This window comes from Rhea americana, unplaced genomic scaffold (assembly GCF_003343005.1).
Source record: "Rhea americana isolate MKP2758 unplaced genomic scaffold, rheAme1 scaffold_85, whole genome shotgun sequence".
NCBI lineage: Eukaryota > Metazoa > Chordata > Aves > Rheiformes > Rheidae > Rhea > Rhea americana.
In genome coordinates this window covers 2,892,823-2,907,707 of record NW_028187034.1, presented here as the reverse complement: position 1 = coordinate 2,907,707, position 14,885 = coordinate 2,892,823, and the positions used below count along the sequence as shown (strand labels likewise).

The 14,885-nt window shown below is 46.7% G+C and overlaps 1 protein-coding gene across 1 annotated transcript; it reads right to left on the bottom strand.

Annotated features, from left to right (window-relative positions):
• Nucleotides 1-5,492: 5,492 nt before the first annotated feature.
• On the bottom strand, nucleotides 5,493-14,604 carry TXN2 (thioredoxin 2). The gene is made up of 4 exons (XM_085323419.1): nucleotides 14,550-14,604; nucleotides 13,656-13,906; nucleotides 11,428-11,551; nucleotides 5,493-6,241 (listed from the first exon to the last, which is right to left on the bottom strand). Exons 1-4 carry the CDS (start codon nucleotides 14,586-14,588, stop codon nucleotides 6,125-6,127), a joined length of 531 nt encoding a protein of 176 aa, XP_085179545.1. The 5' UTR covers nucleotides 14,589-14,604; the 3' UTR covers nucleotides 5,493-6,124.
• Nucleotides 14,605-14,885: the final 281 nt, after the last annotated feature.

The following is a 14,885-nucleotide window of genomic DNA, read 5'->3' as shown; positions in this document are numbered from 1 at the left end:
CACAGAACAATAAGGTCTCCTGTCCCAGCAGCTGCTAAAGCCATCACCTGGGGAGCTTCCTGCAATCAGCTAGTGGAAGGACAAAAAAGAAGCTTCCACATGTTTTCCTGGAATTTGTCATATGTGTGATTTATATTCTGTTTAGTCCCCTCCTCCCCTCCCCCAGGGYTGGGTGTCTCACTCTTGGAGAAGAGGATGTGGTTATTAAGACCAACTTCTGTCSAGGAGCAGACTCATCTTTCAGTCTTGCTTCTCCAAGCAGCAGGAGGTGGTTTTCTCTATGACTTCTGAGTCACTCTATAGGCTCCCTGCAGATATATTTCCCCTATGCTCATTTTGCTCTGTGGGCACTGCTTGGATTTCCCCTGGAGCCTGGGAACTGTTACTCCTCTAGCTTGCTGCATCCCAAAGAGACCCAAAGCACTCTACAGATATTCTCTGGATAACATGCATTGCAGATCCACTGCTTACAGTTGCCAAATAGTTTAAACGATGCTGCCTTCACCCTCTTTTTAGACAGTCATGCTTTTCCAAAGCATTAGTCTCTTGGTCTGAGCACTGCCATGCTAGATCTCTCCTCACAGATGAGTGTTTTTAGAAATTTGAAGCTAACACCATGCAGTCACTCCTGAGCTATGCCAAGGTGAAAAATAAACAACCAGTTTTGCATGAACAATGTAGGCATGTAACAAAAAGTCACTGCAAATGAGATTTTTCATCATCACTCAAAACTAGCTAAGCTTTGAAAGATGAAACTTGCAGTTAAAAGAAAAAGAAAAAAAAAAGGCTTCCAGCGAACAGAAAGGGCTTTGACAATTTAAGATTAAAGCAAAACAATGTTTTATAAATACTGGAAGGCATGTCACAGCTTGCATGTAGTACAACAATCCATTTACATCACATCTGCTGCGTTCTCCAGACCCAGAGCACTAGTTACCTGCTCACTGCAGTGTGCCACAACACGATGGTTAAAGCAGTCTGTGAGGAAAGGAGCTCAGCAATTCCTGTGCCTGCTGCTGTGAGCCCTATGGGGAAGTGCTATTGCCTTGAGGTGAAGCAGAAAAAAAAACAACCTCAGGGATTGCAGCTCTTCTCCATTCCTAGGCCCATGAAGCTACATGCATCACATGTGGAGCCATGTAAGAAACATGTCCTCTCACTCCCTGTTCTTCAGGCACCAGGACAGAGGAGCTGCAGTAGCTTGGGAGGCCTGATGTCACCATCATGTATAGAGAACAAAATCTCTGCTGTATTTTGTACCTTCTGGACAAATTGAAATGGATGTTTTTTAGGCCTTTCACTGCAAAAATGTCCTGTTTTTCAGTATTACTCAACTACTTCTCCAGYCAGAGGAGAGGTGGAGCTGAGAGTGCCTTTAGCATCTGAGGAACTAGCAGTGGGGACCAAGAAAGTACCAGGAGCTCAGCCTTCCCCTAAGAGGGAAGAGCAAACAAGCTGGGTCATATCTTTGTTCATCAGCAGCTACAGTGCATGTGTGCGTAAACATATGTATATTCAGGGACATTCCTCCACAGAAGCGACATGCCCTGAAGAAAAATCAGTCAGTTCTAATGTATTTTGATTGTGGCTGTTTTGATTACCAGGGACTGGAAGGTCCAGTCAGGCAGGCAGGATGTTGGGTACTGCCCAGGAGCAGAGCCTTCTTGTCTGCTGCTGTCCACTCTGCTCTTCAGGATGAGCTCCTCCGCTGTCCCCCACTCTGGCCTCTCTGTGTGAGACTGGTCCCCTAGACTCAGCCCCAATGGGGATCTCTTGCCACCAGTGCACCAGGGAGGCAGTCATAGGATTTCTTCTTGCTCCGTCCCCACTGGGACGGGGAGAGCCACATTTTCAAGCTCTCTCTAGAGGTCTCCAGTTTTCACTCGTTTGACTGCTCTAGGAGCGTAAGGGGAGATTTGATGTCCACCCCTCCCCACATGCTTTCCTATCGCACAGGTTTCCCCAGCTTCTCCTGGCTCCTTCCTTCCACAGAGCACAGGAACGTATTGCACAGCACTGAAAGAGGGGGGAAAAAAAAGCAACTGCTGCCTGCTTCCTCTCTGAACTCATAGCCCAGGGCACTAGGCACCAAATAGGGAACAGGTATTGCTCAGCACAGCAGCCCCTCCTGGCATCACACTCAGGCTGCAACTGCAGCACTAGCAGTTAGTTGCAGCCTCCAGTTTTTGCCCGAGAGAGGTTTTTTAAGAGAGAAAGTGTTAGTGAACTTAGAAAGTTGCAAAGTCAGAAAAACCTGAAGGTTTACAAGTGATCGGAGTGTCCTTGRGAACAACAACAGGAAAGCAATACTGAAGCGCAGCTCTGGAGCTGACTGGGGCACCTGAACCTTTCTCACCTCTCCTTTTGTTCTTGCACTGCTGGGAAGGATGGACGGACGTGCACTGACGGACTCAATCCTGAGTGGGTTGAAGTGGCAGGTAACAAGGCTGAGGCTGTGTAATAGCTGATGTATTTTTATTTCTGTCTGGACCTCAAGACTTTGATAATTTATCTTTTAATCACTTAGAATATTGCAGCTCCCCAAGTTATTAGGGTATTACTGTAACTTGTTATTCTTTAACTTACGGAAAGCTTCAGTGATCGTTTAATGCGACTCAGAAACGCTTTTGAACAACACTGAGCTTAACATTGCTGCTAATAAGTCTTCCACAGTTTGGAATTTTAATTGCAATTCTGTCTGAATCCTATAATTACTAATTGAAAAAAAAAAAAAGAAAAGGAAAGGAAAGGAAAAAACTTCAGTGGTCAACAAGCTCTAGTGACAAACAGTAAGGCTAGGTTAGTGAAAGGCCCTGCGTATGGCAGCGTTAGTGACAGTTGTTTCCCTGTTCACATAGTACTGGTTCTTGTTTCTTTACACAGGGGGAATGGTACAGTATGTTGATTAAAGCAAAGGATTTACTGTTAATATTAGGTGGCCAGACTGCAGCGGCTTTATCTAACTGGAACCAAATCTGGTCCCAAGTCCTGTCCCCATCAAAGCTGTACGAGTATTTAKGGGGAGCCAACTGCCTGTATGCTGCAAATCAGTCAACCTGAATTTTTCATGTCTACCCAGACATTATTCTAGTTGCTGCTTAGCATACCTAGCAGAGAAGGTAACACAGTTCTCCTTCCCTGCAGGCCTTTGGCATGACGCAGCAGACTGAGTTTAACAKGGAGTTCAGATGGACGCAAACATCTTGAGGAAAGGAGCAGCTGCTTTAGGGCTCAATGCAAACCAGCAGAAATGAATGGAAAACCTTCAGCTGCCTTGAATCAGGCCCCTTGGACAAGAACATGAGCACAAAGGCAGAGGTAAGGTACAGGAATTTTGTGGGGRTCTTGGTGTTAGGTTCAGAATGCACCTGGGAGCAAGAAGCAGGTTTGGTTCAGCTTTGCACCCTTGGAAAGCCACCAACTGCCACACATTCTTAAAATAGCAACCAGGAACATTAGAAGCAGAGAACAGTGCTGTAATGTAGGCAGTCCTGGGCAGGAAAAAGTAAATGTTTAACAAATCAGAGGAACATTAGACATGTTTAAAAATGAAGAACAACTGCATCCTTACCAGAACAAGAACGGAGAAAACATTTTAACAACTAACATGTAAAAAGCAATTATGGTTGAGACATAACCTATTGCATTGTCTCTCTCAGGAATGACCAACATCACATTCAGGTAGCATTGAAAATTGCTTTGTAACCTTCTCCTCCCTCTTTTTACTTCTATATAAATACACTGCTTGTGGTGCTTCCCACTTACACTTCATCTGTTATTAACAGCAGCTGTGGAAATCCTCAAGGCCTCCCTCAGCAGACACTAAACAGGGATTTGAATTAAGATCCTGTTCAGAAAATGTCTTTGCACTTTTAAGTCTTGTACCATGGTGAAAATTTTGCAAATCACTCAGAGAGCCTGAAGGTGCTCCAAACTCTTCCCTCTCCTCTCCACCATTTATGCTGTTTTGGAGAGATTTTTCAAAGTGCACCACATGTGTGGGTCTTCAGTATTTATCTTAGAGGAACAGTTGCGGTTTTCATGCAATGTGCTCTAAAGCATGCTGGCACTTTAATAGCTGAATGCCACATTAGCTCCACTTTTCTTTAGAAGGAAGTGATAAAATAGCTAATTTATACTGTCTCTTAAATGCACAATGCAAAGTCACTGTGTTTTTTCCTGTTCTGTGGGATGGTGAGGCATGAAAGTTGACTATTGTTGGGTATGTGACGCTGTTTCCCTACTTTTCCTGCATGTGCAGGAAAATGGAGACAGTCTTTACTAGAAGTGTTTATGGAGCAGGAATGCCAAAGTGAACTGGAACAGCAGAGCAAATTGCTTTGCCTGAAACACAAGCAGGGTATCAGCAGCATAACTTTGGTGGTCTCAAAAATAAAGTGCTATTTTAACTGGTCATAACTGACCAACAGAGCTTTGCTGAATTACCTCCAGGTGACATCACTTCCAGCAGCATATTATGTCAGCAACATGCCAGCGTGTTAGCTCAGCATGAGCAACATACTCTCTTTRAGGCAACTGGCACCAATTTTGCTGTTGTCCAGGCCTCACTGGTGTCCAGGGTGAGGAAAGCAGCCAAGAACAGCAATGCCTACAGCACTGCGGTTGCAGTATAACATGCAGGAGTTAGATCACCACTCCCCCACTCCTTGAAAGGTCATAAATGGTTATTGCAAAGGTGTAGAAAAAATTGCCTTGCCGCTTGTGACAACCAACCTATTCCAGGAAGCAAATAGAGCAGAGCCAAAGCAGCATTAATAGTGACTGAAGAGAAACAGAAGCAGGGAAGGGGAAAAAGGCTTTTACATGGTTATTAAGTATTTACAGTGTTGTCGTGCATCTTAGGTAAGTCACCTGAAGCTACAAGCAGCCAATGGAGCACTGCAGAGGAAAATGGGAAGCATCCAAAAGTCATGTTGACCGGAGACAGGTGTAGGACAGGAGGAGGGAAGGGCTGAAGTCTGCTGGTGATATGAACACACAGCTCTGTGCCTTGGTCTAAAGGTCAAGGCAATTAAAGTCAAAAGGCTGCCTTTTGGCATGGCTCACCTGCATGAGCAGATTTAATTATTCACACAAGGGAGAAGGAGGCTTGCAGATTCCTCACCAGGAAGTGACTAAAAAAAAGCACAGTGTGTGTGTGGAGGGTGTGTGTGTGTGTGGAGGGGGGGGGTGTTGAGCAGGTTCGTTGTGTGCAATGAGCCAGAGTTCCTCTGCTTGCAGAAGAGTCCTTTTTCCAGAGTCATGGATTCAGCAGCACCAACAGTGGGTCTGATCACACTGGAAAGTCAGAGAAACAGCATCAAAAGCCCCATAAAATAATCCATTTATTTGTTTTTAAGAAATTATCTTTTAGGCTATGGGAGTGTCTTAAGTCCTAATCTGCACTCTCACAACCCATCATGAGAAATAAGCCACTTCTCTGCTTATCTTCCTTCTCATCTCTCTGGACAGAAAAAGGGACTTCCCGAGGATTTCAGAATATCAAGTTTTATTCTCCAAGTAGACAGAAGTGACCAATAAAATTATCTTTATTATAGACCTATAAAAGGACACCCATAAAATACTTCTCTTTATTTTCTTTTATAAAAAGACAAGAGCCCACAGATTTGCAGAAGATTCATGTGTCCCAGCAACATGACAACAGAAGGACAAGGACACAAGTTTCACAGACAATGGAGAGACATTCTCAGCTTTAAACAAATCCACTCAGGGCACGTATGCATCCATGTCTTGCAGGAAGTAGCTGCCCTCTGCTCTGGGCTATCTGACACTAGGCAAAGGGAAAAAACATTCCTCCTCTAACTCAGCAGCAGGTTCACACATCAGCAATTTGCTGATAAAGATGGGCTCCTAATTCCAGCCACACTCCCCACTTTGAGAACAAGCAGCCATGCTCCTCAGCACCTTTTACAACTAATGCTGCCCAAGAAAAGTGGGAAGTGGGAAGGAAAGGTTACAATATTGTTCATCTCCTACAACCCCCAAAACAGAATAAAACCCCAGGTTGTACAAGGCGGGCAGATCACATGCCTCTCAGCTCTTCCAGGCAAGGAATGCATGACATGGATGCATCCAGAGGCAGAGGTACAGCCACCTTTTTACTTCAGGCTCCGATGAGTTTCTTGAGGAATGCTTCCAGCTGATCCTCATCTTTTATCCCCACAAACTTATCCACAACATCTCCATTCTTCATAGCCAGCACAGTCGGCACTGCTGACACCTGGGGGCCAAGAGAAGCAGAGACATGTAAGCAAAGACTGTGAGAAGCCTGACTGCACTCTGACCCCAAATGGAGCCCTACAAGGACAGCGGTGCCTCCTTGGAGTCCCTCACACCTGGGAACAGCAGGTTAACTATATTTGGCTAGAGACCAAAAGCCAGGTACAAGAAAAGAGAAAGGTATTTTTAATTAACACTTTGTTTTCCACTACCAAGGACATCACTTTCTATGGCTAAAGGCATTTTATTAAAAGCAAACTACAAGCTCAACCACCTCAGTCCCCTCTCTGTAAGAGCRTAACTGTACACTGCACAAGGCTAACATGTTCCTTAGCAAAACCAGKGCCAGGTAGGCACCATGTTCTTCTTCTCTCTGTGGCTTTCTCTCTGTATTGACTTAAGTAACATTGCTCAAGTTAGGTCTGCGCAACTTTTCCAGCTTAAGACATACCCAAAATTTAAAAGAAAAAACACTAAACCTAATATAAAATTAAACAGATAAAGCTTTTGCCCCCTSCAGTACAAATTCCTCTTCTTCTTTCAGGCTTCCCGTTTAAGCTCTCATGAGCAAACAAGCCCAATATTTACCAGTACTTTCCAGGACATCTCTCAGACATGATCTTTGAGCATTTTATGGCTGGGCTGGTCTTGGGCTAGGCCTGTGTTTYTCTCCAGATAGGACAGGAGTTAGAAGTGGTTTCCCCACCCATCACTGAACAGGCAGAAGATTTTCTTGCTCTATCCTACCATAGTACTGACAACTCCTTCCAGCTCATCTTTCCTTTTCAGTGGTTTGGCTTGTCATGCATCAATGGCTGTCCATTGCAGATCCCTGACAATTAGGTAGAATGAAAGAAATCCCTTCAGTTAGAAATAGCAGGCAGCCACATTGCTCTGGGTGCTACTGTTTTAGTCTAGAATAAAATTTGCTGGGAATTACCCAAGAGAACAGCAGTGGAAATGACAATGGTTCCCAGGGAGTTGCTGAATGAACAACAGAACCACCTTTGGACCTTGCAGACACAATCTAGAGAAGGAGCAATCAAAGCTCAGAAAGCTGCACAAGAGAGAGAGAGAGATCTGGTCATGTTTCGGAACAGACAGCTGCCTGCCCCTGCAGCCTCAGCACCCTTTTATCTGTACAAAGCCTCTCCCCTGAAACACATCCTGTCCATATCTTGCCTGCAGTCTGTTTGCCAGCCTGCAGGACCTTCCCTCATATGTTCCCAGCTGTCCTCCATTTCACTGCCAGCAAGAATCTCCCACACTCACAAATCCTTCCTGCAGGAAACCCTCCAGTGATCTGGCTTTGCTCCCATCAGGAGTTTGAGATGAAAGAGATATTTTGTTCCTCTGTTTCTACCCCATTCTAGCTGGTCAGTTCAGCATGGTTCCCTGTAGCCTGTTCTCCAGGGTTTTGTGCAGTCTAATTTGACAGGACAGCAGCAATGGGGCTTYTGCCACCTCCTCTAGTGCTGGTGCAATGCATGTTCTTCAGCTCCTCCTAGTGACTGGCTGCAGCAGAGCTGGAAAACTTGGACCCCAGAGATGTTGACATGCTCGCTTGTGATTTTAGAAGTACAACAGTGTATTTGACTGGTCTCTCCTCTTCTAGAAGGCCAAAGTTCCACAGAGMTTTCCTCTGGTTTGTTAAGTGGGGTAATAACAAGCAGAGTTACTCCAGCTCCATCCAAAAAATAGCGTATCTAACCAGCAACATTACATCTCATGCCACAAGACATGGCACTAGGCCTGGTAAGGAACAGATCAAGCTTCAAAGAACTAGAGAAGACCAGATGATACTTGTTACAGGGCTCTGCATGCTGATTAACAGACACAGGAGCTTCATGCATACTTTGCTGCCTTCATCTCCTCCCACGTGCCTCAAGTCAGGGAAAATATCGGTGCCGGCAGGCAACCTGCCCGGATCTCCTTCCTCTCTGCTACCCTGGGGTGGCAGCAGAAGCACTGTGCTCTATACTTTTAACAGTCAAAGGAAAAACTCATTTTCAGTCTGAAAGAGAARGGCGCAATGGCAGTTTTAAAACTGGGCATCGTGAAGTTGGAAGCCCTTAGTGGGGCTCAGCTCCCCCTTTTTTTTTTTTTATAGCAGTGAGGAAATCTTGAAGACAGGCTCAGGGTTTGAGACTGCAGAGCTGGGCAAGAACCAGGGACCCTACGAGCTCCTTGCATTTGCACAGAGAAAATGACATTCTTCACAACATCCCTCCCTCTAGCTACAGAAGAGGTGGCATGGAGCATGTACTTGGTTTTGATGCTTGTGAAGCAAACATTATGGAAATTTCTAAAAGGCAGGCAACTTTGGGCTTTTTGTTGTTGTTTTTCTCCTTCTTTTTTGGATCCAACCCGCACTGAAACTAAAAAAGCCCTCATATTCCTCCAGAATGTTTCTAGAAAGAAAAGGTCAGGCTGCTTTTGATCAGCCCTGAAAAAAATAAAAAAAAAAAAAGAGGAAAAAAATAAAAAAGAAAGAGCACAGCTCTCCAGGCTATTCTTGGCAGTACTTCTACCAAGGGAATTCTCTCTCAACTAAAGCTGAGGCTTTCATACTATTTCAGATCCTACACAGCTGGCAGTGGAAAGGATTTCACCCATATTTAGGAGCAGGACATAAAACTCCCAATAGAAATGAGCTCTGTTGATGAACAACTGCCCATGTCCAGGGCTACTCAAGGTTTGCACTGCCCATCCACAGCAGAAGGGACTGCTCTTTCTCAGTAGACATGCGTAGGGCAACAGGCCAAAGCAAAATATTAAAGAATTTTAAGAGAAAGCAGATGAAACAAAAGTATTCCTTATCCTTTTTTGCTCTTAGGGCAAGAGCAGGGTGGAACAGTGAGAAAAGGCCGCAATCAGAGATTAAAGGTGTTAGATAAAAGGAGTAGGAATCCCCAGAGAAAGAACTTGTGTTGTGCATAACTGGACAGGGAAGGGTGTCTGGGATGTCTCTAGTAGCAGGAAATGCATCTGCGCTTCGTGCTAAGCCAGGACAGCTTGGAGCCAAGGACAGACAGAAGCATGTGTGAAAGAATGCACAGGCATTCCTCTGCTCTTCAAGGGGGTCTCTCCCCCTCTCTTTTCCTCCCCCCATGCTAATGAATCTGTTGGAGAGGATGTTGTGCAATCAGGCAGCAAGCCGAGGTCTRCATGCGTGGGCAGGGAATAAACATAGATGGGAGGATATTTCCTGGCAGCTAGCAGAGGAGTTACAGGGGTGGCATGGATACTGAAAACCCCCAGGACAAAAGCTTTCTCAGGATAGAGATAGCTGATCCCAGATGGAAGGGGGGAAAATAAATAAATAAATAAAGGCCCCCAAAACCCATCCCTCTTTGGCTAACTTCATCTCTTCCAAATACCATCTCTGGTCCTTCTTTGATCCTGATTAAGTATCTTCCCATAAGCCCTTATGCTCACATCTCCATAACTAGCAACTTCCCAGAACAAGAAGCAAAACCAAGCCATTTGCTCAGTATGATATAAACTGGTAACCAAAGTTCTGTCTTGGAAAGGATGCCCTGAATTATGAAGACCAGATCAAAAATTCGTCTTTTACCCCTGATCATTTCTGGCTATCGTACTCACAAACACTGTCAAGGAGGCGGGGGGGGGTCTTAGCCACAGGATAACAGTCAAGACTAGACACACATATCATCTAGAAAGCAGAGGGTRAGATGACTATCCCTAGGCTGTCCTGCAAAATAAAATTTTGTTGTATTTGTGTTTTAAGACTCCTGAAGGAATTGCTGGAAGCCAGCTCTTCCTCGCAGCCCGACTCTTGCCTGCACCTGCCTCACCAAGGTTGTACCATAGGCAGACCCTGCAAATAAATGTACGCACGTGGTGGGGGACAGCATAGCTGCTCACACACTGYCTCATGAAAGTGCACGTGATGTTGAACAGAGTAATCAGTCTTACAGAACTGAATAAATTTCAGCCTTTATAAAGACCTTTCATTACCTATGTGCACTGTTTGCTCTTTTCCAGTCATCTGAGATTATCCTCTTTTAATCCTAGCTAATTCTACCTACAGGAAGGCTTGGAACAATAAAAGAGTTAAGCTAATAATCTCCATTCTCTTCTCCTTAGATAGGACAGTTGCTACCAAGACCTYGCCTGCATCAATTAGGATTTAATACTTTTTGACCCTTGCTAAAACAACCTCCACCTCCTCAGTTTGTTCTCACTAGCACCCTTGAGCAATACAGCCTTCAGGTTTGCAGTATACAGCCCTGTTAACAAGCCAGCAGCTATCCTCCCTGACCTTAGCGGATCTGTGAGCACGTTGTCACCAAGGATGGTATTGGGCATTCTTTTGTCCAGTTTGTGGAAGCTGAATCCTCACATCTGTAGGCACTCACTGGGCAGACATCCTACCACAGCACAGGCAAGAAGTTCTGCTTAGGAAAGAGTGGGAGGGAACAAACTATTTCAGCTTCCTCCTTTTTCCAGCACTGCAGGATATGGGAACAGCACAGAACAGCTCCTCCAGGCTTAGCAAAATGACAACTTGCTCATGAGTTAGTTTGCTGAGCAAACTGAGAAGCTTCCTATGCTAGCCTCAGCCCTGGGAACAGGATGCCATCTAAGAAGAGGGAGCAGTTCCTATTTGCATGATTTGCAAGGGAAAATTAAGCTTTCTCTTTGCTATAAACACAGTGGCAGGAAGCGCGGTCTCCATAGTGTCTCCTTGTGATGCAACTTAAAAGATGCGACATTATCACCCAGTGAGAACAAAACAAAACAAGAAAGGGAAGGAGAGTATGGTCTGGTTGCATGTAGAATCGTGTTCAAAAGCTCAACAGACTGGGGCTTGTTACTTCATGTCGTGCCTCACATCTGAGCAGCTTATGTACACAAAATGCTGCACATGCTACRAGCTCCTTGGGGGCAGGCAACCACTTATGTTAACACACTTCTGCAAGGCTGAAAGGACACATTTCTGCAGGGAGAGGTGAGRATGCTGAGCACGAGCAGCAGAGTTGGAAGAGGGTCAAGCAGTGAGACCCACTRAATAAAGAGTGACCCGTGAATTAGCAATCTGTAGGCAGCAGCACTGGGCTTCCTCTCCCTGTCAGTGTTGCTGCTGCGCAGACACACCTCTTCCCAGAGCAAGACCATCTTTGCATCATCAGCAAAGAAAAGCCCACAGTCTTCAGCCCCTACCTCATATTCAATAGCAAGGTCTGTGTGATCATCAATGTCCACTTTAGCCATCAGCACCTTCCCCTCCTGCTTGGCCACCATCTTCTCTAACCTTGGGCCTAGGATCTTGCAGGGGCCACACCATCTGATGAAGAAAGAGGAGAGCAGGCATTAGATGACCATTAGAGGAGGCATTAGATGAGACGAGCACAGCAGCAGCCACAGCAGGGCTTGCAGATATACCATCACTTCACCTCCCTCCATCTTCACACTAAAGCCTAATGCCAGAGCATTAGGCTTTAAACACTGAGTGTAAACATTAACCAACCCTCCTGCAGCCCTTCCATTCAAAAGCTAAGCTAGCAACATTGTTCCTAAATCATGACTTGAAAGATGTTTCTATCACAAAGGCATTGGCAAATTTTTGCAGGGGTAGGTRAGAAGAGGAAGAGGTCATTATCTAGCATTCCTTTTACTCCAYGGGTGCTTTAGATGTCATTTCAGTTACATCAAGATCTGCTCTGCCAAGCTAATAGGGTCTTCCTTCCCCCTCTTCCCAGCCATTTACCTCTACCCACCTCTATGTTCATACTGGTGCGTACACACTGAGCTGTAACTGCTCAGTTGTACTTGTGTGAGTGCTGCCATTGGGTATAGRGGTAGCAGCCCACACTAAGATTGGATTACTTGTACAGTCAAGCAGCAGACTTACCCTCCGCAATAACAGCAGGATTTACAGAAACCTCTAGCTGCAAAAAYGGCAAAGATGTAATATCTGTTAAAAGAAAGGCTACCTATTTCAAACCCAAGTGCAGTAATAGCAGAGTCTGTAAAGCCTTCTAAACAGAAAACATGCATTGTTTTCTCTAACTGCACCAGTTAAAAAGCCATGAGCTTATTTAGTTCAAGAAAATATGACTTAAAGCTGTAAGTGCTCTAATTATCTTCCTATTTATTTAAAATTGAAGCTCTGGTGAGCTTTGTTCCTCCTCAGATTCTCTCCATGTCAGATTTCAGGCTTTCAGCTTCCCTCTCCACCTTGGACAATCCCAGTTAACATTCATTTTGATTTGTCTGTTTGGTCTACYTAGAGCACAGATTTTCAGGTTGATTTATGCTGTTTGCCCAGAATCGGTCATAAMAGGTTCAGATATCAACAACACAGGACTAGCAAAATACTTAAGAAAACACAGATTATCAATATCCTTAAACTGGCAGCTAACATCTAGGTATATTTTCATTGGCAAAATGATGGCAAGATCTTTACTGACGGCAAATGTTCCTGCTGGTATTACAAGGCTGTTACTGACAAAGGTGTTTGCCCTGCCTCAAGGGCAAGCAACATTAAGAAAACTGGAAAGGCACAACATGACCATTCACGGAGGCTCAAATCTTCACAGCCACTCATTCTTGTCACCTGAATCCTAAGAGCTACTTAAAAAGAGCATTAAGGAATGATTCAATAGTGGGCACAGCTTCACTTTATTAAATTCATGAGGTTATTTGCTTAATCATCCGCCTGCACCTTTGAAGGAAAGTACAGCCAATTAGGCAACGTGCTGTAGCAAACGCTATTATGGCACAGCACAGAGCACATCTCTTGATCCATGTAGTAGCAATGAGATTTGCGARGCAACAAAACAGAGCAACAAAATCTGTCCCTGGGACTTGCCACCATCAGACCACTGGCTCCAGGTGGTGAAAGGTACAGCAGCACTGTGCAAACACAGGCCCTCTTAAGGCCCACTGTGTTATGCTCATTATTTCTCGCCCATTAACTACACTGACGCATTGATAACATATGAAGCAGTGTTTTTCTAATGCTAATAGATGTTTTTAAGAGGTCACATAAGGGGTGTGCATAGAGACATCAAGAATTTTTCAGTCTTGAGGGTTTTTTTGCAGGATGACAAAATGCTCAGACACAATGACACTAGAGCATCTTAAAGCTACATTGCCCAGGGGAACGCTTTCTTGGTATTTTTGTTTTAAATACTGGCACGGCTGTGCTACAAAGAGGTAAGACAGGTGAGATCTCCAAGGACCTCACKGTAGAGGCAGAAGTGCCTTTTAACAACAGAAGCCCCGTGGAGGCGGCCAGCAGCACTACAGCTTGCATACAATGCAGCAGTGGGAAGGGACAAGGTACCTGAAGGGCTGTCATGGCAGGAAAACAACGCAAAGGTATTTGCATTTAAGACAACAAAGACACATGAAAGTTGCTCCTGGCCATGGGCCTGGGCACTTACTGTGCATGGAAATCCACCACCACAGGTTTGGGGTTGTTCACCACCCGGTCCTGGAAGTCACTGCCATCCTGCACGTTAAAGGTGCTCCCGCAGCCCGCTGGGGTGGCCAGGGTCCTGCAAGGGGCTAGAAAGCCAGGGGGCACCAGGGGGCCATGGAGCACTCGTGGTAGAAGCCCAGCCTGTGGTCCTGGTGGTGGCAGCATGCGAGGGGCGAGGGACAGCAGCCGCCRGAGCACTAACTTCTGGGCCATCTGCAAGGAGAGGAGGAGGAACGTGGGGCAGGTGCACCATACACCCCACAGMTGGCCCCACTGTAGCAGCACTCTGCTCAGAACCTGCTGCAGAGGGTGGCCTCAAAACCAGAGGGTAACCTAGACTGAAATATGGGGTACTGTATGGGAGTGCTTACTGCCTCCTACACCCAGCCCCCCCCCAGAGGCCCCTCACCCCCATAGCACAGGACACCTCAGCTATAAAGTCCCAGCCATGCTGCCATTCCCATGGGGCAGGGCCCCCCGCCAGACACAGAAGCCCTATTACCTCCTCCAGCCCCATGGAGCAAGGCCCTCCCACCCAGCCCCATGAAATCTCCATTCCTCACCCACCCATGGGGCAGGCCCTCTGTCCACGGGGCTCCAGCTGCTCCCCCAGCCCCATGAGGCAGCCCCCCAAACACCCTTGGGTCCTGCTCACCCCCGACCCCCACACACACACCCTGGTGCCATAGGGCAGGGTTCCCCAAGCCACAGGGCCCCAGTTGCTCCCCCAGCCCCACGGGACAAACCCTGGAGGCTCGCTGTGCCCACCCCCACGAGGTAGGACCCTCTGATGCCGGGTGCCCCCAGCCCCACGGGACAACCCCCCGGGCCCCACGGGGCGGCCCCCACCCCGCACCTTCCCAGGCCCGCAGGTGACCCACACCCGGCCAAGCATTCGCAGGGCGCTGCACCGACCTGCGCGCTGATTGGCTGCAGCCGCAGGACGTCCGCCGGGCACGCAACGGCGGCAGCCGGAGCTGATTGGCCAGCGGCGGATGACTCCCGCTTGAGTGACAGCTGAGAGGCCAGCGGCGGAGGCGGAACGGAGCGACAGCCTCTCCCCCYTCGGCGCCCGCTTCCGATTGGCTAGCGCAACAACCCCTAAACCCCCTCCGCCGGCCTGCGGCGCCAGCTCCGTTTGTTACGCAGGGCAAGACGCCGGGCGTTGATTGGCGGCGGCGCGGGGCGGCGC